Raw genomic sequence first — 22,655 nt, forward strand, 5'->3', positions numbered from 1 at the left:
AACTAGAATTTTTTTTTCTACCGAATAATCAAATAACCTAAAGAATCCATATGTAATCATCAACTTGAGTTAAATTATCGAATTCAAGCTTTGAATATTGAATTTTTTTTTGTTGGGAGTACCAGTGCACCACTCTCAAATGAGTCTTACAATGCACAATTTAAATTAAGTTCAAACTTTAATACAGACACCTAATATTGAGTCAAAATAAATTATGTAATCATTATTATTAGTGAAAGAAGTAGATTGTCGCATCAATCATTCTATGTTTTTTACACTCTTGCCCATTTTTACAAAAAAAAAATATACTCTATATACCATGATAGAAATCGCGGTGGGAATTAATGATAAGATGATTGATTCATGAGTTTTATTACAAGATATTTATTTATATAACTGACAAAGTAGAATCATATGATATTGTCAATAACTTAAATAAGATTTTAAAAAAAAAAGATAAATAGTCAAGTAATTTTGAATAAGTTTAAAGAAGAAGAAGAAGAGGGTTAAATAAATGAAGTTACAAGAAAATTTTGAGGTTGATAACTCCACTTTTTTTACTACTTGAGCATTTTTCTTTATAACGTCATTATAGAGTAAATATAAACTCTGTGATGATTTTAATATATTTCATTCTTGATCTCCGAATAATAGTTTTTGCACATTGTTGTTGTTAATTAATAGATATTCATTATTTCATTATAATTAATAAAGTAATATCTAGCCCCCACTTATTTTATAAAATGATATAGTAGTACTATATGTTTTGAGGATCAATTTTTATTAGTATTAATAAAAATTCACAAAACACATATTCTAGTGAGAGAGTGAAATGTCCATCTTTTAAAATAAAATAAAAAGGCGCGTGATTAAACAAGAGAATGCGTAAGAGAGTAGAGATTGTGGAAAGTAGTGCTCCTACGTGTGTGTACAAAATAATTTGGGAGTTGGGGGGCAAAGTAATGAGTATGACCACTGGGCCTAGCTGCAGTAGTGGGGTTTCTACATCTATGGTATGTCATGCATCGGATAAAATTGTTTCTTCTTTAATCAAATGTCTCAAATTTAAATTTTGAATATGAATTACTCTTTGATAGAAAATATCGAATGAGACGTTATGCGGCACAAATTTGAATTAGTTAGACAAGTAATTGTATAAAATTGAAAGATAAACATATATCCTACATGAAGTACATAGCAATTTTGTATCCTACATGTATTATTTCATGTAGGACACATGTTTAATTTTATACAAGTTTAAGTGTCTATATGTGCACAATCAGGGACGGAGCTAACATAGAGTTAGGGGTTCATCCGAACCCCCTTCAGCGGAAAATATTACTATTTATACATGGTTAACATTATTTTTTATGTATATATAATAGATGTCGAATCCCCTTCGATTAGTTCATGGTTTAATTCTTCAAATTTTGAACCCTCTTATTAAAAATACTAGCTCCGCCACTATGTACAGCTAAAGTTGAAGAGCATANAGGGGCGGAGCTAACATAGAGTTAGGGGGTTCATCCGAACCCCCTTCGGCGGAAAATATTACTATTTATACATGGTTAACATTATTTTTTATGTATATATAGTAGATGTCGAACCCCCTTCAATTAGTTCATGGTTTAGTTCTTCAAATTTTGAATCCTCTTATTAAAAATACTAGCTCCGCCACTATGCACAGCTAAAATTGAAGAGCATAGTTATCAGCTGAAACTAAGTTTTCTAGTGTTTATGCATTATTCCGAAAATATATATGTCTATTTACCACATGTAAATACAACATGTCAAGATTGATGGGCATAAATGGAAATTTCATCAACTCAGAGGAGCTTCTGTTGTAGGACCCACACTGATGGATAAATAAATATAGCATTGATAAAGAGTAAAAACAAAAGGGTTTTTATTAGAATTATTATTGAGTTATTTAGCCTAACCTAAAGTAGGAACGAGTCACTGTATATGGTTCTTGAATTGTGTTCCATCGTAATTGTTCCAAATTTTTTGGTTTTTCCTTTTTAACCTTTTCTATGAATTGTACCTAATCTCTTATTTATACGTGATTATAATTTAAATTAAATTGATTTAAATTTATACGTTTTGTTGGGATACCTATTTGAATTTCATAAGTTATTTTTTTTATATTTAATATGAAAACTATTAAAATTTCTTCAATTTTTTCATAATTTTATCAGAGTTCATAAATAATAAGATATAGGAGAAATGGATAAATAGTATATCTTCATGTTTCTTTTATAAATAAATGTTTGTGATCACAAATTTCTAAATATGCATAATTTTATAAAAATTTACTAGTCAACAATAAATATAGTACTATTAACTAACTATATATATTTGTTAATATAATTCTTTCATGCGGAAATGAACTATCTCTTCATGTCGAGTATAATTTTTTTTTTATAAAATTTAAAATGATGAGTCTTTTTATAAAATATAAACTTATAAGACAAAGTTTACATTTAAAAATTAATATCGCGATGTGCAGAAGGAGAAATGAATAAGGAATTACAAAATGGAGAATTGAATCTTCACTAATAAAATAAAAATTTAAATAACCAATTGAGTAACTAAATTCACTCAATTTATGTGACGCATAGAACTTAACACAAAATATGATTTTTGAGCAACTCATTGATATTTCTTTAACAAAAATAATTCTGTAATGCTACATATGTTGAGGCAAACATCAAATAAAATGACGATATTGAAGAAGATTGTAAAATAATATTAAGTGTACTAAAAATGCAATTATTTCTTATGTTTCTCTTGTTGATTTCATTATATAATAACTCTTCTTTATTGAAATTAAGATTGGACTCTACAACATGTCATTCTTAATAATATAACTACTGCTAAATTATGTGTCTATGTCAATAACTAGTTACTAATTCTAAGCTAATTAACCTCGCTACTCCACTTTCTGTCTATCTTAGATACATATTAACTACTTATATCTCTCCAATTTTACTTGTTCAATATTGACTTGATATAATTATTCTAGAATAATAATTCTACTTTATTATTCTTTAAATATAATATATTCAATGTAAAAAAATTGCATTGGAAAAAATGACTATAATAAATCATAACGATATTGATAAATTATGAACTAAGGAGTCATTTGGTGTGACTTGTACGATATAATAATCTTAGAAGCTGATATCATAGTGATAAGATAAGTTATCTCAGTACACAAATAAAAATAACAAAAGAAACATCATAATGATAATTTGTACGTAGCTTAATTAGCTTCCCCATACTGTTGCACGTAAAAAGGGTAGATTGAATTTTGTGAAACAGGAAACGAGACCCCTTTGTCTCTCCCAACAATATAAACCCTATTTATTTAGTTGGTGTGAGTGTGTACATGACTTTTACATATGTCGGGTTCGAACTCTAGATATGAAAAAATTCTATTGGGGGTGCTGCAATGTGCGATTCAGATTTAGTCAGGACTTCAGACACCAGGTAGGAAATCGAAATAAAAAATGACTACTACATGTGTTGTGCTGCTTTCTGGTTTCTTCCATCTTCTGTTTCCGAATGATTCACAACATCTCAACTGACCTCAATCACTGCAACATGCAAAGTACGTACATAGGGGAACAAGTCATTAAAACTTTAAGAAAACTCATCATGTTGGGGGAAATTATTCCTACTTTTATGTTTTCATGATAGAGTATAGGGGTTCAATTAAACATACTTTTAGACTTGCAAATCATAGATAATTTTTATGTATGTTCTCTACGCGCTATGTTAATCTAAGATTTCTAGAATATGGGTGCACCGCCTAAAAGAATGAAAAGGTTGAATCGATCCCTTCGTCCAATGAAATTAATGAGTGGAACCCCCAATCCAGCATAGTTTCGTAGAGGAAAATCAAGTGGCAGACGCACTACTAAGGAGGGGTCTAACCTATGGACAACCAACTCTTTTGTGCATCGGGCAGTTCCACCGTTGTTTGTGTCTAGGAAGTTAGAAGCAGACAAGGAGGGAACTCTTTTCGTTAGACTAATCAAGTCTTCTAAATCTCTTGTAATATTTGTAGTATTTACTCTCACCATGTATTGATGCATATTAAGTCTTATTAGTACATAATTATCTTTGTTTACCAAAAAAAAAAGAGTGGAACCAAGGTACCGTAATTGGGTTGATGATTCGAATTCCCTTCGTTCAAAAATTGTATTGTGTAATATTTCGATTAAAATTTATCTTTTATATAGATATAGTAAATATTGAATTTTTTTAACTTCTTCTTTCTTGTAGATTTTACATTGCTTTCTTATATACTACTATAATCACTTCGTTGTTTTCTTCTTCTTGTACTTGGATTGATGCACTTTAATTGAAGATTTTTCGGAAACAATCTCTCTACCTCTATAAGATAATAGTAAAATTTGCGTACACTCTATATATCCTCCTAAATCCCACTTAATAAAACTTCATTAGAGTTATTGTTATTAATAGTTAATAGTTTGATTTCACCACTAATGATAGTATAAGAAATTATTGTCACTGATCATCGACTATGCATAAAACTTAAACTCAATGAATTATTATTACTATATGACCCAACGTAACTATATAGGGTACAGTGAAAGATACAACACGTGGAACTTAGTTTCTCAAGGCTCCATCGCTGTACATATATATACCAAAGTAAATATCTGATCTACAGAAAAACTTTTACTCTGTCCCCAAACTGCCCATCAGTGAATGTACAGAAACAACTGTGAAATTTTTGAAATTTCTTTTTAATTTGATGATGTGGTGTTTAGATCAATTTATACGTAGTATAATTATTTTTTTATATTAGCTACGTGTTTTTACCCATCAAAACTCAAATAAATCATATAGTAATACTATTTTTCCTTCGCTGAGATTTGAACCTAAATGACTGAAATATCATAATTGAATTAATTTGCCTCTCATTTTATTGATCATCAGGTCATGAAGCCCTTGAAGGCTTCTCGATAATATGCATTAAGATATTATAATTCGATAATTTCATACTATTCTTAAAACAAAAGGTATAGCTTGTAGTCCTGTAACATACAATAAGATGAGCCTAAATTTCACTTATGATTATGTAACTATTAAAGTATTTTATTTCTATAGAAGTCATTTAACTATTTTTTTCTAACACAAAAATTTCAAACTTCGAGATACTAACTAAAAAATCACAGTCGGAAAATGCCAGAATCCTCACTTATATCCAAGCTCTGGCTTTGGAAGTGCCACGTAATTATATTGTATACTTAGTTTAATTTATATACTACTATTAACAGGAAGAGGCTCCTCTCCAGTACACTAATCTCTTCAGTTGATTCACTGCATATTTAATTTAATGATACCTATCAATTTTAAAACTTGATGGTCTATATTTATTTAAATAAAACAGCTTTTAAATCATGGTCAAATATCATTAACCATGGTTATTATTATTTCTCTTTCTCTCTCCTCTCTCATCTCTTTCTTTCTCACTTAATTCTGCAACAATTTGTTTCTCAATCAGCAAAGAATTTGCTTTGTTAACAACAAATCGCTTTTTCTTTCCATTATTTTCACACCGTGATAAAAGAAGACAAAATTCAAAGAATGAACTTGGGTTATTAAATTTAAAAAATCCAACCCATGAGACTACTTCTTTGAAGCTTGGTTCGATCACAATGGTGATTCACAAAACTCTGTCATCTTCTTCGTAACATCAATTTTTTCAATTTGAAGTTTCTGCAAAAGCCAACTAAAGAATCTGGAAAGGGCACGAAAAATGGGTAGGAAATATTTTTTCATATACTTTTTTTGTCTGGTGAAATTCTCCATTTATTTTTTGGGTCTTTTTTTCTTGTGGTATTTATAATTGTAATCTTTAATTGGGGCTAATCACTTCATTTCAGTCTTTCTCTTTTGAGACTCTCCCTACTTGTTCATATGTAAATGTTAACATTAAAATATTGTTGTAATTTTAATTTTCAATTGTTTGATTGCTCTGTTTTTTGGAGAGTTTTGGAGGGGGAAGAAGTGTTTCTTTGCTGATTGAGAAAGGAATGAGAGGAGAGAGAATTACTAATAACCGTGGTTAATGATATTTGGTCAAGAAAATTAATCTGGTCCATTAAAAATTAAATGGACACGTGTCAACTATATGAAATTGCACTGGAGATAACTGGAGAGGAACCTCTTCCCTCCGTCCTCATACTATTAACGAATGTGGTGCAGCAGAGGGCGGCTCCTCCTTAATAAAAAATATTATTTTCCCCAAATGAGATCCTACGCAACATGAATTCAGAATAGTCGGATTCTAATACAACTCTCCAACACCTCATTATATTTATTGAAATTATGAATGCGGTGAGTAATTAATTACTCCTAATACTTATACTAGTGTGTGTATATGAAAGTTACTCTTTAATTTACTCTATATGTTTGTTGCTCCAAAAGAAATTAAAACAGTGTTTTGAGTAATTTATGTCCTTTAAATTTTTCAGGCTTAGAAAAACTGGTCAAAGGAAAATTAAACCTTGTGCCCTAGCTAATAATAGTACAACATACAGTATATATATTTTTTAAACCAAAAAAAAAGCTATTTCTTTAGCGTGGCCGGGGACAGACAGGTAGAAAAAGGGAAATTATATGAAAGAGCAAGTAGAAGATTAAATTTGTACTGGTATAAAACAATTCTCTGCAGGAGTACTTTAATTTGTGTCATGTCTTTTTATAATTAATATTACTAAAAAAAGAATTAATAATTAAATAAAAATTAAATCTGTAAAATTTATAATATTGCAACTAATTCCGGACGATAACTTGATAAATATATACTCCGTAGTATTACAACTTTAGTGAACTTTTTCCCTTGTTCATCATAAGTACTGAAGAAGTACATGCATAGCATTTAATTTGGTCATGTCACATAAATAAATGGATCAATGTAACCTGAATTATGATGGAATAATTAAAATTTATTTATTTTTAATTAGAGATTTTGAGTTCGTATACTTAGAAAATGAAAAAAGTTTCTTGTTAGAAGCATTGAACCCTAAAATAGACCCTGTGTAATTCAAATTTAATAAATATATATATATAAAACATAAAAATTATGCTACTTTTGTGAATATCAAGAAAGGTAGTTCGTAACCTATGGACATGCAACCACGTGTGAGGCAAATAGCTGATTTTGTGAGTAAAAAAATCTCAATGCGTTTACCAGAGCTTTAAAATCTAGAAATACTTTTTTTCTAACTCAAGAAATGTTAAAAATTATTTAGAGTTTAAATATAATAATATTTTAGGAGTATAGATATTCTTTTAAATAATTCGAGGGTGAACAGATTATTTGCATTGAAAAGGTATATCATTACACAGTTATGATATTTAGGAGTTGTTTGATATGAAGATAAGATAGATAAAGTTATTCTATCATATAAATGAAATAACTTAATTATCTCATCATTATAGTGCTATAAGAAAAAATAAAATTAGTTACAAAATTTATTGTTAATATGTCGCTAATGATCTCCTAGCTAGCTAATTGAATTTTCGTACAATTCATCGCTAATGATCTCCTAGCTAGCTAATTGAATTTTCTTACAATTCATCGCTAATTCATAGGTAAACACGATAATTAATATGAGATTTTTGCTAAAATTTTGTTCGTCACTAATTTTTTATTTTCTAGTAGTATAGTACAATTAGTAAAATAAATAATTCTAAAAACTAGCTTATAATATCCTACACTAAATAGATAATAAAATAATTTTACATTTTATTTCGAAATTATTATCTTTTATTTATAGTACCAAACGATAATTAGGAATCTTTTTGTGATCATTATTAGTTATATATATATCAGAAAAGAGGTTACCACTTTTTGGGAAATATTTTCTACTTTTGCGATATTGAAGAAATGAATTTCTAATTTTCTATTAGTCAAACATCTAAAATAATGTAAGCCCTTATTAGTTAATTGCACATTACACCAACTAGGGATAAGTGCTTTGGGTTTTAAAAAAATTAGTAGTACTAATTAGAACTTTTAGGATGTGTGGAATTGTCAGTGGTGGCTGTGTTTTTTTTTTTAAGGACAAAGATCATGTAAGTGGAATTTTTTAAATTAGACGTCACGTGTATACAGTATTTCTTAACCAAATTTGTGAGGTGGTAATTGTGATCTACTAGTAATAAACTATTCCAATCAATGTGGATTATGGTAGGATAATTGAGATATTTATATCTTTGATTGAATGTTTCGAATTCAAGTATTGAGTATAAAAAAAAAACTTGTTAATACTTCAATACAGATATCAGACACAGATTGAAAGTTTCCCCGCGACAACAAAAAAAGAAGTACTAATAGACTACTACTAATACTGTTTGACCTAAACAACCTTTTTTCCCTATATAAATTATATAAATGTGGACCATTTTTTCTTTTTTGTAACTTTCTTGGGAGTCCCAGATATGGAAAAAGTGAAATGGAAGGGAAAAAACTTACCCATAGTTAGTGATAATAATGATTATTTTCTATAATTAAGTACTAACAATCCATGTACAAGCACACATTATGTATTATTTGAGTTGCTATAAACCTATAATTATATGAAAATTCGAATTGTATACTTTCGGAGGAATCTTTAAAGATGATCAAGAAAATCAATATTTTACTTCAAGTCTCATTACAAAATTATGAAGCATCTTATGAGATCTCAAATTAACAAACAAAGGGGTACAAAGAACTTCAAGTGGAGACATACTACTTGTTGCAACACTTGTCAAAGAGAAGGACAAACAATATAATGCACATCCTTTTAGAGTCATTATTGAAGATCGTCGATATTTGTTGGAAGTGAACAAACATCACTCTCACACATATCTAGACTAAGACAAACAAATGTGCAGATTTTCTAACAAACAAAGGCCACGAACATACAAAAGGTTTGCTAATCCAAGAAAAGACAAAAGGACATGAATTTCTTCTCCTAACAAACTTAATTAGTCATGTAGTTTATGAATGATATTATTTTTTTCAATAAACAAATTTATTTTAACCTAATAGAGCAAATATATGTCTTGTATTTACTTGAAATAGCAAAAAAAATTAAAAATTACAATATATAACAAAAATTTGGAGTTTATTTGTTTGCTTGGAGCTGTATCTATTCATATTATATCAATGTATTAATTCGCTCTATATTTGTTCATGTGATACATAGTGAATCGATAAATGTATCACAAGTTCTTTAAAATAAATTAGATAATTAGTCAAACAATCGCTCTGATTGGTAATTAGAGCTCAAAGCCCAAATTATACTGGAGTCCACTTATCCACTGTGAGCTTAATTTAGGGCCATTAAACCAATGAAGCCCAATTGACTCAAATTACAAAGCCCAAACTAGACTGGCCCATGGCATATAATAGTTCATTCTCTGCACAAATCTTAACTTCTCTTCAGTTTCAATTGGAAATGAAGCAAAGAAGAAACCTCCCTCTAATTTTGTAAGCAAATCCGTAAACATTCAATATTTGAATTTATTTTTTCTTCTTAAATTTACTATAATGTCTGATAAAGATTCAATAAATACAGTTATTTAGAGACTTTGTTGATACTCACAGCAGAAAAATACCATTTTTCCTAACTTAAACCTCTTCTTGATGAATAAAGTTTGAATTTTTTTGTCCATTTTTTCAGTCAAAAAAACTATTTTGTGTGTTGAAATTTGATTAGCCAAGAATTGGTTTTCTCACAACAAAAAACGGGGTCTGGGGAGGATAGAGTGTAAACGGACCTTATCACTATTCTCTGAGTCACAGAGGCTGTTTTCGAGGCTTAAGAATTGGTTTTCTCACAACAACAAACGGGGTTTGGGGAAGGTAGAGTGTACACAGACCTTACCACTATTTTCCGAGCCAGAGAGGCTGTTGTCGAGGCTTAAGAATTGGTTTTGTTGAATTTAGTAATATGAAGTTGTCATTGTTGTACACAGCTAAAACAGCCTATAGGTTCTTGAGCTCCAAAGCTACATGGGGGTGTCAAGTTAGTGCAAAGAGTAAGGTAAAAAGTTGTAGAAGTGAACTCATAAGTACTAAAAAGCCTAAAGTGAAGTTAACTGAGCAGCAAAATCAAATCTTGGAAGCAATTTCAAATGGGAATTCTGTTTTCATTACTGGGTCAGCAGGGACTGGAAAAACCTATTTACTTCAGCATATCATCACTAAACTTAGGAAGATTCATGGGAAATCTCGGGTTTTTGTTACAGCTTCAACTGGGGTTGCTGCTTGTTCCCTCAATGGGCAAACCCTTAATTCTTTTGCTGGAATTGGACTTGGTGATGCTAGTTCTGTGGATTTGCTATCTAGGGTTTCGTTGGATAAGAGAGCGTATCGAAGATGGAATAAAGTTAGGGCTTTGGTTATCGATGAGATTAGTATGGTTAGTGGTGAGGTTTTAGACAATCTTGAGTTCATTGCAAGGAGCATTAGAAGTGAAGAACTTGGCTGTGAGGAGAAGATTTGGGGTGGGATACAATTAGTTGTGAGTGGAGATTTTTTTCAACTTCCACCAGTTATTAATAAGAAGGGACAACAGAAGGAATTTGCTTTTGAAGCTGATTGTTGGAATGCTAGTTTTGACGAACAAATAGAACTTAAAACTATCTTTAGGCAGTCAGATGCACAGCTTATAAAACTGCTGCAGGGGATTAGGAAAGGGAAGTATGATTCCGAGGATTTGAAGTTATTGGATCAATGTTGCTCAAAGGTGGAGCCAGATTCTTCAGCTGTTCAGCTCTACCCACGGATTGAGGATGTGAGTAGAGTGAACGCTGAACGACTAGACTGTTTAGATGAGGTACTGTTTCATTATCAAGCTCTTGATAGTGGTAAAGATCCTTGGAAGAAGCAGCTTAAGAATGGAATTGCACCTGAGCTGCTCAAATTGTGTGTGGGATCTCGGGTTCTCTTGACGAAGAACATTGATGTTGTTAGTGGACTTGTGAATGGTGCTACTGGTACAATCTTAGATTTTGCTGTTGTTCAAGATACTCATAAATTATATGACCGTGAGATTTCTGATATTTGCGGAAATGGTAACCTGCTACCTGTTGTTAGATTTGATTCTGGCCAAGAACTGATGATTGGTGTAGAAAGATGGTATGTAATGGAGGGAGATGAAGCTGTTGCAATGCGAAAGCAAATTCCACTCATATTGGCTTGGGCTCTAAGCATTCACAAGTGTCAAGGGATGACTTTGAACAACCTCCATACAGACCTCTACCGTGTTTTTGGCTTTGGGATGGTATATGTTGCTCTTTCGCGTGTTAAAAGCTTGGATGGCCTTAATCTAGTCAATTTCAATCCGTCAAAGATCAAGGCAAACCCCAAGGTTTTGCAGTTCTATGAAAGATTGTCTGCTGAGAAAGATGAACAAAAGGGAGACAGTGTAACTGATGATATCAAATTTGGAAGTCTCTGATGTAAACCTCGAGTAATGGTAGTATAATTCAGGGAAGTTCCTTTGATGATCTTAAGCTAGATATGTGTGTGGGAAGACATATATGGGACTTTTAAAGTAGAAACAGATCCATTCAGAGCAATCCCGGAAGACGTAACAAAGATACAATCTTTGGTCATTCAAACCAGGGCATTGAGTTCTTCATTTCCTCCAGGTAACAGATTTGTTTGCCAAGCACCAGCACCTTAAATTTACAGAAAATCTGAGGATCTTCTGACCATTACATAAACTTTATGAGGTGCAATGTCCGTATTTCTAGATTGTCACTTGAATCCCAGGAACACGCGAAGTATCTCAGTTATGTAAAGACAGTTTATTGTAGAGGAATGGATATACTCCTTCTTTACAAGACCTACAGAGGTGCGTCCTCCTATGTGTATCAACATATTTCTGTATATCTTATTAGTATCAATGGAGCTTTCATTCAGCTATAGGAAGGGATCTTGATCCATGACAACCTACTGTACTCTCGATTGAGACTTTTGTATAACCAACTGGATATTTCAGATGAATTAGTGGTTTAACATGTTTTATCGCCAAGCTCGTTCATTGGGGCTTGGTGAGCCAGGTACCAGTAGCTGAAATGCAGTTGTTTGATATGGATCTTGCTACGTCAAGTGTATAGCCTATGAACATAAAACATTTGTATGATAACGATAGAACTTGGAGTATTTGTGATTGTTTACGAGCTATTGCATAGGAACAGGATTTAGCCTCACTACTTGGAGTATATGAGATTGTTTACGAGCTATTGCATAGGAACATGATTTACATTTGTGCGGCTGTTGGTTACCTTGTCACTGGACTGGTCTATTTTCCATGTTGACATTTCTAATTGTGTTTTGATTTAAGAATTGCAATTAAAGACAAGTGGACATGCAATTGCCTCATAACCAAATAAAAACAAAGTTCATCAATTTATCAAACTTCAAGATAACCTTCAACACATCGTGATGAACTCTTCTTTGCTTTAAAAAATTGATCAACTCTCAAAACTTCATATGTGCCACATGTTGGAAATCTTATGAAAAATACCTTCACCACAAATACTCGTATGAAAATCACCAAAGCTTGAGGTGTGTCGAAAGACACTGCCTAAGATATTTCATTCGATCCCAGGATCCAACAAGCTCTTCTAGTATAAAACTAGAAACTAACAAAGATTCACAAAAGAAAACCAACAATATAGATGGAAGAATTTCTCCCTCTCTCTCTATTCACACAAAAGGAATATATATGATTTCTTACACCAACAATGGCCATGAGAATATCAACCTCTTTCTTCAACCCTCATTATCGAAATGGATTAATGGAATCTCAATAAAGAAAATGAGACGTTGGAAAAAAGTATTAAAGACCATAGTTAATCAAGATTATTAAGGACATTCAATAGCTATTTAAGTATGAAAATTAAAATTGTCGACACAAATCTTTTCTCAAAAATGAAAGTCATAAAGCTATGCAATTGTAGAATCTATTATTTATGGGAAGAAATATCTCTATATAAATCACAATAATTAACAACTTAAAATATTAAAATAATATATTAAAAAATTAATCAACTCTCAAAATATTATTTGTGTAAGGTATTTTAAGAAAAATTATATCTAACTAGTAGCTCAATAAAATGAAATGCTATAAATACTAAAATAAAATAATATGATGGGTCCCACCTCCCACACTTTTTGACTTGAAATACAACGTTCCAAAAACATGAGTTAGCCGTTTTAGCAGTGAGAGCCTGAGAGGAAAGCTCCATTGATGTAACTCCCAAAAGACTTCTCCCAAATTACCTCAACCGCATAATTTTGGAGAATTACACTCCAAAAAATCTACTTATATTCTCTGTTTTTGGTGTTTCAGAGACTTTCTTCATGGCGGATTTCTCTTTTCTTTCTGATAGTGACAATGAAAAAGCTGTAGAAGATCTTCTCTCACAAGCAATGGATCAATCTGTTCTTGAACAAGTTGCTGCCATTAATTGTTCTGGTTTTACCGACTCTGTACTCCCCACTCAGCTCGAAACTCGTTTTCGCAAACTCAAATCCCTTCCTGCTGCTCCGGCAACTCCAAAACCCTCTGCTGTCGCAAGAAATTCGAAGAGTTTCGGTTCCTCGGAGTTCCCAAACACCCTTAAAACGAAGAAAATTGATGATGAAAATGAGAAAATTGAAGGAAGCCCAGTTGAGGCGAAAGGTTCTAAGGTGAATTTGGAAGATGGGTTTGTTGAAAACCAGACGAAATCAACGGTTAGTTCGATTGAAAATGATGTTTTCTCGATAACCACAAATGGGAAAAGAGGGAACAAATCTTCATCTGGGCCAATATCATCTCCATCAGATTGTTTGTCTCCACCAGCGAAAACTGGGTGTTTTTGGTGTTCACCTAAGAAGGGGTTTAATAAAAAGGGGAAAGAGAATAGGAATGTGAGTATGGGACTGAAATGGGGGAAGGATAATGAGTTTTTATCGGACATGAGTATATTTTCGTCGAAAAATCAAGAGAAGTTGATGAAGAAAGCTATGGAGGAGCAAGAGAAGATTAATAGAGAAGCTGAGAAGATTGTTAAGTGGGCAAAGCAAGCATCTGCTAGAATGGATGTTTCTAGCATTGAAGATGAACTAAGTGATGATGACACTTTCAAATAACTGTGAGAATTCCTTTTATGCTGCTTTACTAGTAAACTTTATAAGATGCAATGTTCATGTTTTTAGATTGTCACTTGAATCCTAATTAAGTATCACAACTATGTAAAGATGGGTTTTTGTAAAAGGCTGTTGGTTTCCTTGTCATCCAAAAAAGAAAACAGATTGGACTAGACTATTCTCTTTGTTGGCATTTCTAATTGTGTTTTGATGCAATTGCCGCATATATATATAACCAAATAAAAACTAAGTTCCATCATAATTAACTACTCTGTAAAGATAAGAAATTTTTTATTATAGAGAAAAAAAGTGTTTGCTAAAATTTGTACAGTTTACAATAGCTGAAACAACCAAAATTAGAAGTGAATAGTGTCATTCATCAAACTTCCAGTACAACAGCAATGGAAGCCATACCGTCACATTCTCTCCAAACCATAGTCGCCCAAAAGAAAGAAAAAAGATGTTGAAATAAAAGTTGGAAGCATGCACAATAAGAATTAATCGATCAAAAATGTAGCTGCAACGCAAGCACATCTCATCAGACGGTTGGGCGAGATGAGCGACTCTTTGAATTCGAATGATCAAACTTCAAGATGGCCTTCAGTTTCTGAAAAAAATTAAGTGCGCATGCCTGCAAGTAACACAATCAGAGGCTGAGAAAGTGGTCATGAAGCTGACACTATGTACAAAAACTTGTGAAGAAACCCAAGTTGACTACATTGGGCATTGATTGAAGTCAAAATATATTTTTGTATATTCAAAGATAATTTAATAGAAGGGGAGTTTGGAGTGATGATAAGTGGTGTACTGCGACCACGAAGTCATTTTTTCAAGCTATGAAAACAACCTCTTAATGAAATGCAAAGTAGTAAGATTATGTACATATACTCAATATGGTCCAGCCCTTCCCTGGACCCATAAGTAACGAGAGCTTAGCGCACGAGACTATCCTTTTGTTCATATATAATTTAAGACAGTACAAACAGTAACAACATTTCTCATTTGTTCCAATAATAAACATGACAGTGAGAATGAACAGATAAGGGCAAGTATTGATAATCAATTTCCTAGAGAGACTACGGAAGGAATGGTAACAGGAATTTTCCTCACCTTTTGCTCCCAAAGTTCCTCCCATAATGTAACTATAAATTAATAAAAACCAAAGACATATGCGGGTATTTTTTCCTCCAAGCTTCTTTTTCTTTTATTTTTCTTTTCTTTGCTTTTTTGGTGCAGCTATAAGAGGTCATTGATTAAACAGAAACATAACCCCCGCTAACAGTGGAATAAATCACCGGAAGCCAAATTACCAGGCTGAACCAGGAATCCTGTATTCAGTAACCGGTACGATATTCAGGAGTAAATTTCAGAATTTTTGTACTCGGTGTGGTAGTTCGGTAACCGGTACTACCTAATAGCTAAGTATCTAACTTCATCAGCCTTTGAGCAAGAGCATCAATTCACCAGTACTGACAATAAGGTACATGTTTTAACCAGTACCTCCCTTCTACTTTTTAATGCTACACTTCGTCTAAAAGTATATAAGAGGAGTGGGTAAAGTCATTATATTAATGAATGAATTCCGTGCTTCAGGAAAACAACTCAAGAGTAATTTCTCATGCTCCAGGCAAACAATTTAGGAGCAATTGTCAAAGCTAGTTACCTACATCCTAGTAATCGAGTTTCAGATCTAGTCTTTAAAACTTTTCATGCTTTTGGATTGCAAAAGAATCTCAATCTTAATTTTGGGGTGAATTTGGACTTACTGTTTTCCGAGATTTATACGGCCATGCCAACTCCACCTTCAATACGTAATTACCAAATTACTGAACCAGAATTTACCGTACCGAAGCTTGATTTACTATACATGACCGAACTTTGGAAATACCGAACTGAAGGGGATTGGGTGAGAGAGGTTCGTACCTTCCAACGTCTTCTATGCAAAAGAATGCGGCTGATTTCTTCCAACCTGATAATTATTCGCTGAAAAGTCGGTCTTTTTGATGGTTGCTCCTCCCAGCAATCCTCAATTAACCTGTTGAAATAATCACTTTAAATACAATTGAAGGAAATTGAAAGAAACACATGGACTTACTTACTCTCTCAATCCATGAGCATACAACTTTTGTGAAGCACTAAAGGGAGGGCGTTCATTTGCAACATATGCTTTGGCCACCTCAATTTCCTGCTTCATGGAAAATGGTGGACAGCCTTCAATCATCTGTGGAACGGAAAGCATTAAGGCGTATACATGTCTAACCCAACGGCCCTCTTAAATATTAAGGAAATTACAAACATGCTGGAACAGTCAAGATGGTCCGAGTGAATTAATAAAGTAGAATAAGCATAATTTGCAAGAAATAAGAATAGGAGACAGTAGATGGCAATACAATCTTTTTAGGCCCAACTATCATTGACTGCAAAATATGGAGGACCCTGTTGCCTTTTTCCTCCATGAGATGAGAGCTAGAACGCATACAATACCAACCTGTTGGTGGCTATCAGTCTGATATCATGCCCATTAGCACACATTACACATCAAATTTCAGTTACATGAAGTAAAAAAACTGAAAATAACTATGAAGCAAGAAGTGATAGCCAGCTGCCCACGAACAAACTAGCAGTTTTTCTTCCAGACAGGGCACAACTGGAGAGCCTTATTCAGTAGTTTATGCATGAGAGGAAAGTATTAAGAATTAGAAGAGCTTACCTCTTGCAATATCAAAGCAAATGAGAAAACATCCACCTTGGTATCATACTCCTCATGCTTAAGAACTTCTGGAGCAACATATCTCCCTGTAAACCAAGAGGTCAATTCAACTTGTTATTCTCATAAACTAAAACATTAGAATTTTATATCACACCAATTGCCTTGTTAAAAACATGCATATAAAGACCCATAGTTCTACAATGATTAAATAGGAGTGTTATTAACTAAATTTTGAGGCAACCAGCTTATGCATATTTTTTTCTAAAATAACTAATTAATACCCTTCTTCAAATTCTATTGCCAAATGTTCAAGAGTAATTCTTTTGATGAACAAAAAAAATCAAGATACTCCTTCTATTCCAAATCCTAGAGTTTCATTCACTAGCACAGCCATTTAAGTGTCTAACCGTGAACTGTTTAGTATTTGCTGGCAAAAGATACAAGGCCCCCAAGGCCTAGCTCAAGTGGCAAAAGGTGGAGGATTTGTGGCTTAGGTCGCAGGTTCAAGCCCCACACCATGCAAAGCGAAGCCCCGTATTTAAGTGGAGAAGGGTAGAGGGGCAGGCTCATTATCCACTGAGTTTAGAAGGCTGTGATTGGTCCAAAGGGTGGGTCACACACGGATTTCTCGGTTATCAAAAAAAAAAATACAAGGACCATATAAATATTTTCAGTTTCAAAAAAAAAAAAAAGATTCAAGGACCATATGCTGAATCTTAGAGAGGAAACTGGAGGTGAAAATGTGTTTCATCAAAATTAAAAGGAAAAGTAGAACCATGAGATTTTTGAGCCTAAAGCCATTGTTCGTACACACTTTGCATAAAGAAAAAAGGAACAAAATATAAGAGTAACAAAAAAATGACAACAAAGTAACAGTAACAAATCATTAGTGTGAATATATTTCTTCAACAGCCTAAAATGCTGGGATATACTCACATGAATCCTCTTGGCGTGCCAATGGTCTATCTTCCTTGACAGTTCTGGTAAATTTCATCAGCTTACTAAGTCCAAAATCTGCAACTTTCAGAAGTCCAGAATCATCCCGTAATATGTTTCTGTCATTTCACTCAGAAATTAAAAGTTTTCCATACATTTGTCAGGCTTACTTCAGCCACTAAAGAACAAACAAAGCACGTGACTGGCCACTGGGAAACAGTCAGGAAGACTATAATAACATACTCAGGCTCCAGGTCTCGATGAATTATTGCTTCAGGTTTATGCTCATGCAAGTAGTTTATTCCTCTGCAAAATGTATACAAATATGACTATATAAGACACATAGACACAACTGTAAGAAAGACAAATTCAGATTTCTCAACATATTTATGTACACAGCTTCTTCTGCAACTGATCGTGAAGCTGTGCCACTACTTCGCTTTCTAATGAAGATTTATAATCATCATGGAGCCCCAAAGGCCAGCACTATACTGTGTTGAGATCAATAAAGTATGAAGAGATACAAAATGAATGTAACAATTCTAAATTATACTTAGAACTGAAGAGACTGTTGTTGGTGTTCCTGTATTAATGGCCATTTATCAACAGACACCTTAGGCAAATTCAAGCACCTGGTGAACAGCATGCATGTAATACTAATAAGATTTTCAAGTGGAAATTCAGGACATCAGCCAGTAAACTGACCTTGCAATATCCAGTGCAAACTTCACAGCCATTATTGGCTTTAATGCACCTTTCCGTTTCACGAATGCACGAAGATCTCCCTGCATACAGAACAGAATCAACAGTATACTTTAGATCGGCTGGGACTTAAAAGGCTTTCTCAACGACTTTAATGAATTTAGTTGACATAAATAATGGGGAATATTTCCTTTGATCAACAAACAAAACAGAACCATGGCTTTAATGATGAAATAATATGCATGATTTGTTAAGTCGTTAACATCCTTGTGTTTAGTACTTCGTTGATACTTAACCATCAATTATACTATTTTGATGCATGGTCGTTCTTGATTTTGACTTTGTGATAATTTCAAAGTACTTTAAGTACAATAAGTTCTTGATTTTGTGATATCATAGCAAGATTCTGGAGATAACTCCAGGAAGTGGTGAGTTGTTCTTTTAAATCAAAAGTACCTTAGGCAGATACTCTGTGATGATCATCATTGGGCTACTCTGTGTCACAGCACCAAGAAACTGGACTACATTTGGGTGGCGTATCTTCTGTAGTAAGGCAAGCTCATCCCCAAATGCCTTGCTGAAAAACAGTTAAAAGACAAAGAAAAGAGTCTTTAGTAATTTTTTTATGAACTGTCAAATGCAGAATGCTCTAATTCCAACATCATAGATAGTCTATGACCAACCCACACTTTATCTTCGTCGGTGAACAATTCTTCACCAAGTTTCTTAACAGCAACCTCAGTTCCACGCCACAGAGCAACACAATACGTACCCTACAACCATTTAATATGATATTAAAGATATGATATGAAAATATATTGCAGTGTTGAAAGTTAATCTACTTTTATTCCAGATACAGAGCAACAGACAAGAAGTTAGAAATAACAGATAGGATTAAAGCAAATAGTTGCCAGAAACAAATACAATAATACATCAGATACTTCATTCAACCCCAAATTCTTGATCTACTTACCTGTAGCCTACCTCACAAATACTTTCCCTCTTCAAAAATTTCAGGTAATATATTTTAATTTTCACTTTATGTTATCTTAATGTTGAATTAACATCTTGCTTCTAGCTATCCCACGTCTTCAAATTTCCAAACTATCATTTTAAACCTTCTCATCTAAATGCCCCTGCTAGTCGAAATTAGGTCATATATGTTGCGATGGATGAATAACATTTGGAATGGATTAAATAATGAAACCTAAACAACAATATGATGTATATTTGTGGCAGGTTGATCAACTAAGATAACTAAAGGTGAAACAGAGCTTGGCAATAAACTTGAAAAACATGCCAGTATACTTGTTACCAAAGGTAAGCATCCCATTCTGAAAAATCAGCAGACATCTAATGCAATAACACAACACAAATAACAAAAGGGTAAAGTGAGCAATGATCAAATAAGCATAACTATCAAGTCAAAGACAAAAAGTTGTTACCTTTGTTATGTTGACACTATTACTAAAATCAAGTTCTCTTGGATCAATTTCATACTCTGGAATTTCACGAGCATTTTCTACATGCATGGGAGCCACCTAAAGTAAAAAGTAAAACAGATAAAGTAAATGGTTATGCCATATTACCATAGTGCACTTAGATCTGACAATCTAGTTATCGACACATACCGCAGGTTTTGCTCCATGTACTTCCAAAAGCTTGACCACATCATTATTCTTGTAATATATTGCATCTGCAAGAGGCTATTTAATCATACTTTGTCACTTCACTACACTACTGTGAGTAGCCAAAAATAGACCTCAAGATAGCCACACATATGTTCCACTCTGTAGACATCAGTGTACAACTTGGAGTCTAACTCAGTTCACAAAGCATCACTATACTAATGATTAAACACTATTAAGAATTCATAAATCTTCTCCAGAAACAGACGTACTCCTTTGTCTAAATTTGTAAAACACTCTTCTCATTTGGAAACCAAGTTATTAGAACATCGCTTTCCTATACAGCTTTCAAGAGTTCAAATAAAATAAGCTAAAAAAAAATAAATTAAACTCTGATGTGATGTATCAAACTAATTTTTCATCAATTAATACTTTCCTGTTACTGTTATTAAGATAACATGTAAGCCATATTAACCTTCGCATTGGCTTATTTTGCTTAGAAGCACTTCTTAAAAGCTCACAAAACGAGCACAATCTATCCAAACGAATATTTAACAAGGTAGACAATGCCATTGCACCCAATCCCACATTTTCCCTCGCTCCAACACACCCTAGATATGCAAAAATAGGCATTACCTGGGTTAAATATAAGCAAAAAGCTGTAATTCCTGGTGATTGGTCCAAAGGGCGGTCATAGACGGATTTCTCGGTTATAAAAAAAAAAAAAAACCTGTAATTCCTGATAGGAATTTCCAAATGACTAAGACGGTTTGAAAAGTTGAATACTAGACTGGAAAGAAAATGCTGATAAATCACTTATCGAATCAGGATTGATGAAAGGGCATGGAAGTATTCCCAAATAACATTAGCCAAAAACTGCTTTTGAGCTGTTGGCTTGACCAGCTTTTAAACGTATGTACAAGTTAGTGATATCTAAATACAGAGTAATAATGAAGTATACCGTACTGCCCCAGCGATCCATGGCATCCACATGAGCGCCATTTTTAAGCAGAAAATCAACAACATCAGCGTAACCCTGGCAAGCGGCAATATGCAACGCAGTCCGTCCATCGATATCCTTGTAGTTCACACGGGTACCGGAGTCCAAAAGTTCCTCCATACCTTCCAAATCACCGTCATTAGTCATGTACATTAACCTCAAACCGGAATCAATACCTTCATCGACTCCATGGGCGGCGGTAACTGAGTCGTCGGAAACGCCGTCTTTCTCCGGCGCCAAAGATGATTGTCTGCCCAGCGGAAACCTTGACTGCGACTTTGACTCCATAGTGAAAAACTTCAACTGTTTAGGCAATTATGGTTCGAGTAATCGAAGAAGTCGAGAAGGTTCTCGAACAATCTATCTGAAACGAATCAATAATAAGAACGAGTGAGAAGCAAAGGTGGATACTATGAGTTAGAATAATTTTTTTCGTTGAGAAGCATAAAGGAAAACGTATAAGAATAAGACAAAATGCTTTATTTAAAGTGCTAAAGTTGAGCAAGGCCCTACATTATTCAATTTAAATATAAGCTTCTACATTGTCTTTTGAAAACAATGACAAAAACAATCTTTTATTAAAGGTGTTTAATTAAGATATATTTATATATAATAAAAAAAAATTGACCTAGATTTTTGCATAATTTTTTATAGAGAAAAATTTAGAAATAGCAAACATAATAAGACATTATAGTTATATTTTGATAATTGTGCTCTATTGCTATAGTTCTGTTTGCTATGAAGGTTGTGGTTTTCTGTATGTTTGTATTTGTATATTTCTGTATGTTTATATATTTCGTTTGCGAATATACAAATAGAGTAAGTATATACAAATTTTGTATTTATATATTTAGTAATTTTTCACAACTATGTTTGTATATTTCACTTACCAATATACAAACATGTAATTTATTATGAATTTTTCATAAATCATATACAAATAACTAGGGTAAGCATATACAAATTTCTAGATTTATACAAATCAGGTGAATTATACAAATCATACGAACTATACAAACCAAGCGAATAACAAGAATTGAGAAAATTGTAGTCGCGAATTACAATTTTCTTAAAATGTAGCTATGGTATCTAATATAGGCCAATTGTTTGTTATTCTGCATAATTTTCCTTTTTTTATATACATAGTTTAATTTTTGGTCAAAACTACCTTATTAGACATACATCACTACCATATATACTAATTTTAACTTTATTTTTAAACATTTACATATATTACCACTTTTAATATTTTTTTATCATATATTATTGAATTGAAGATACAATCAATATTCATATCCCTTAAAACTAGGATTGATTAATTATATTTACATTTAAACTCCAAAATTAGTGTTTTGATTAAAAACAAATATCTTTTATGAGTTAAGGTAAAACTCAAACTCCAACTCTTCCTCTTCCCTTGATCAATCGAAATTTACTGAGAATAAACACTCTATTAAAATGGATGTTCTATAGCTTGTCAACGCACACATCAAATTCTCA

At 32.8% G+C, this 22,655-nt stretch overlaps 3 protein-coding genes across 6 annotated transcripts; 2 read left to right on the plus strand and 1 right to left on the minus strand.

The window, feature by feature from the left end:
- The first annotated feature begins 9,456 nt into the window (after positions 1-9,456).
- Positions 9,457-12,257, plus strand: LOC125877970 (ATP-dependent DNA helicase PIF1-like). 3 transcript variants are annotated; one of them, XM_049559262.1, is made up of 2 exons: positions 9,457-9,520; positions 9,714-12,256. In XM_049559262.1, the coding sequence occupies exon 2, from the start codon at positions 9,984-9,986 to the stop codon at positions 11,493-11,495; it is 1,512 nt and encodes a 503-aa protein (XP_049415219.1). In that variant the 5' UTR covers positions 9,457-9,520; positions 9,714-9,983; the 3' UTR covers positions 11,496-12,256. The 3 variants fall into 3 exon arrangements, 1 of the variants encoding a protein (XP_049415219.1); XR_007447663.1 differs by having other exon boundaries at positions 9,482-11,688; positions 11,794-12,257; XR_007447662.1 differs by having other exon boundaries at positions 9,482-11,688; positions 11,813-12,256.
- A 1,048-nt stretch (positions 12,258-13,305) lies between these two features.
- Positions 13,306-14,379, plus strand: LOC125877972 (uncharacterized). The gene has a single exon (XM_049559266.1). It carries the CDS (start codon positions 13,409-13,411, stop codon positions 14,180-14,182), a length of 774 nt encoding a protein of 257 aa, XP_049415223.1. The 5' UTR covers positions 13,306-13,408; the 3' UTR covers positions 14,183-14,379.
- Positions 14,380-14,589: 210 nt separating this feature from the next.
- Positions 14,590-21,550, minus strand: LOC125877971 (integrin-linked protein kinase 1). 2 transcript variants are annotated; one of them, XM_049559264.1, is made up of 12 exons: positions 21,117-21,550; positions 20,159-20,233; positions 19,973-20,068; positions 19,215-19,300; positions 18,984-19,104; positions 18,531-18,610; positions 18,069-18,131; positions 17,826-17,944; positions 16,890-16,975; positions 16,279-16,400; positions 16,103-16,214; positions 14,590-14,810 (listed from the first exon to the last, which is right to left on the minus strand). In XM_049559264.1, the coding sequence occupies exons 1-12, from the start codon at positions 21,441-21,443 to the stop codon at positions 14,718-14,720; spliced, it is 1,380 nt and encodes a 459-aa protein (XP_049415221.1). In that variant the 5' UTR covers positions 21,444-21,550; the 3' UTR covers positions 14,590-14,717. The 2 variants fall into 2 exon arrangements, with proteins under 2 accessions (XP_049415221.1, XP_049415222.1); XM_049559265.1 differs by lacking the exon at positions 14,590-14,810 and adding an exon at positions 15,669-15,710.
- Positions 21,551-22,655: the final 1,105 nt, after the last annotated feature.

Source organism: Solanum stenotomum, chromosome 9, assembly GCF_019186545.1.
Source record: "Solanum stenotomum isolate F172 chromosome 9, ASM1918654v1, whole genome shotgun sequence".
Classification (NCBI taxonomy): domain Eukaryota; kingdom Viridiplantae; phylum Streptophyta; class Magnoliopsida; order Solanales; family Solanaceae; genus Solanum; species Solanum stenotomum.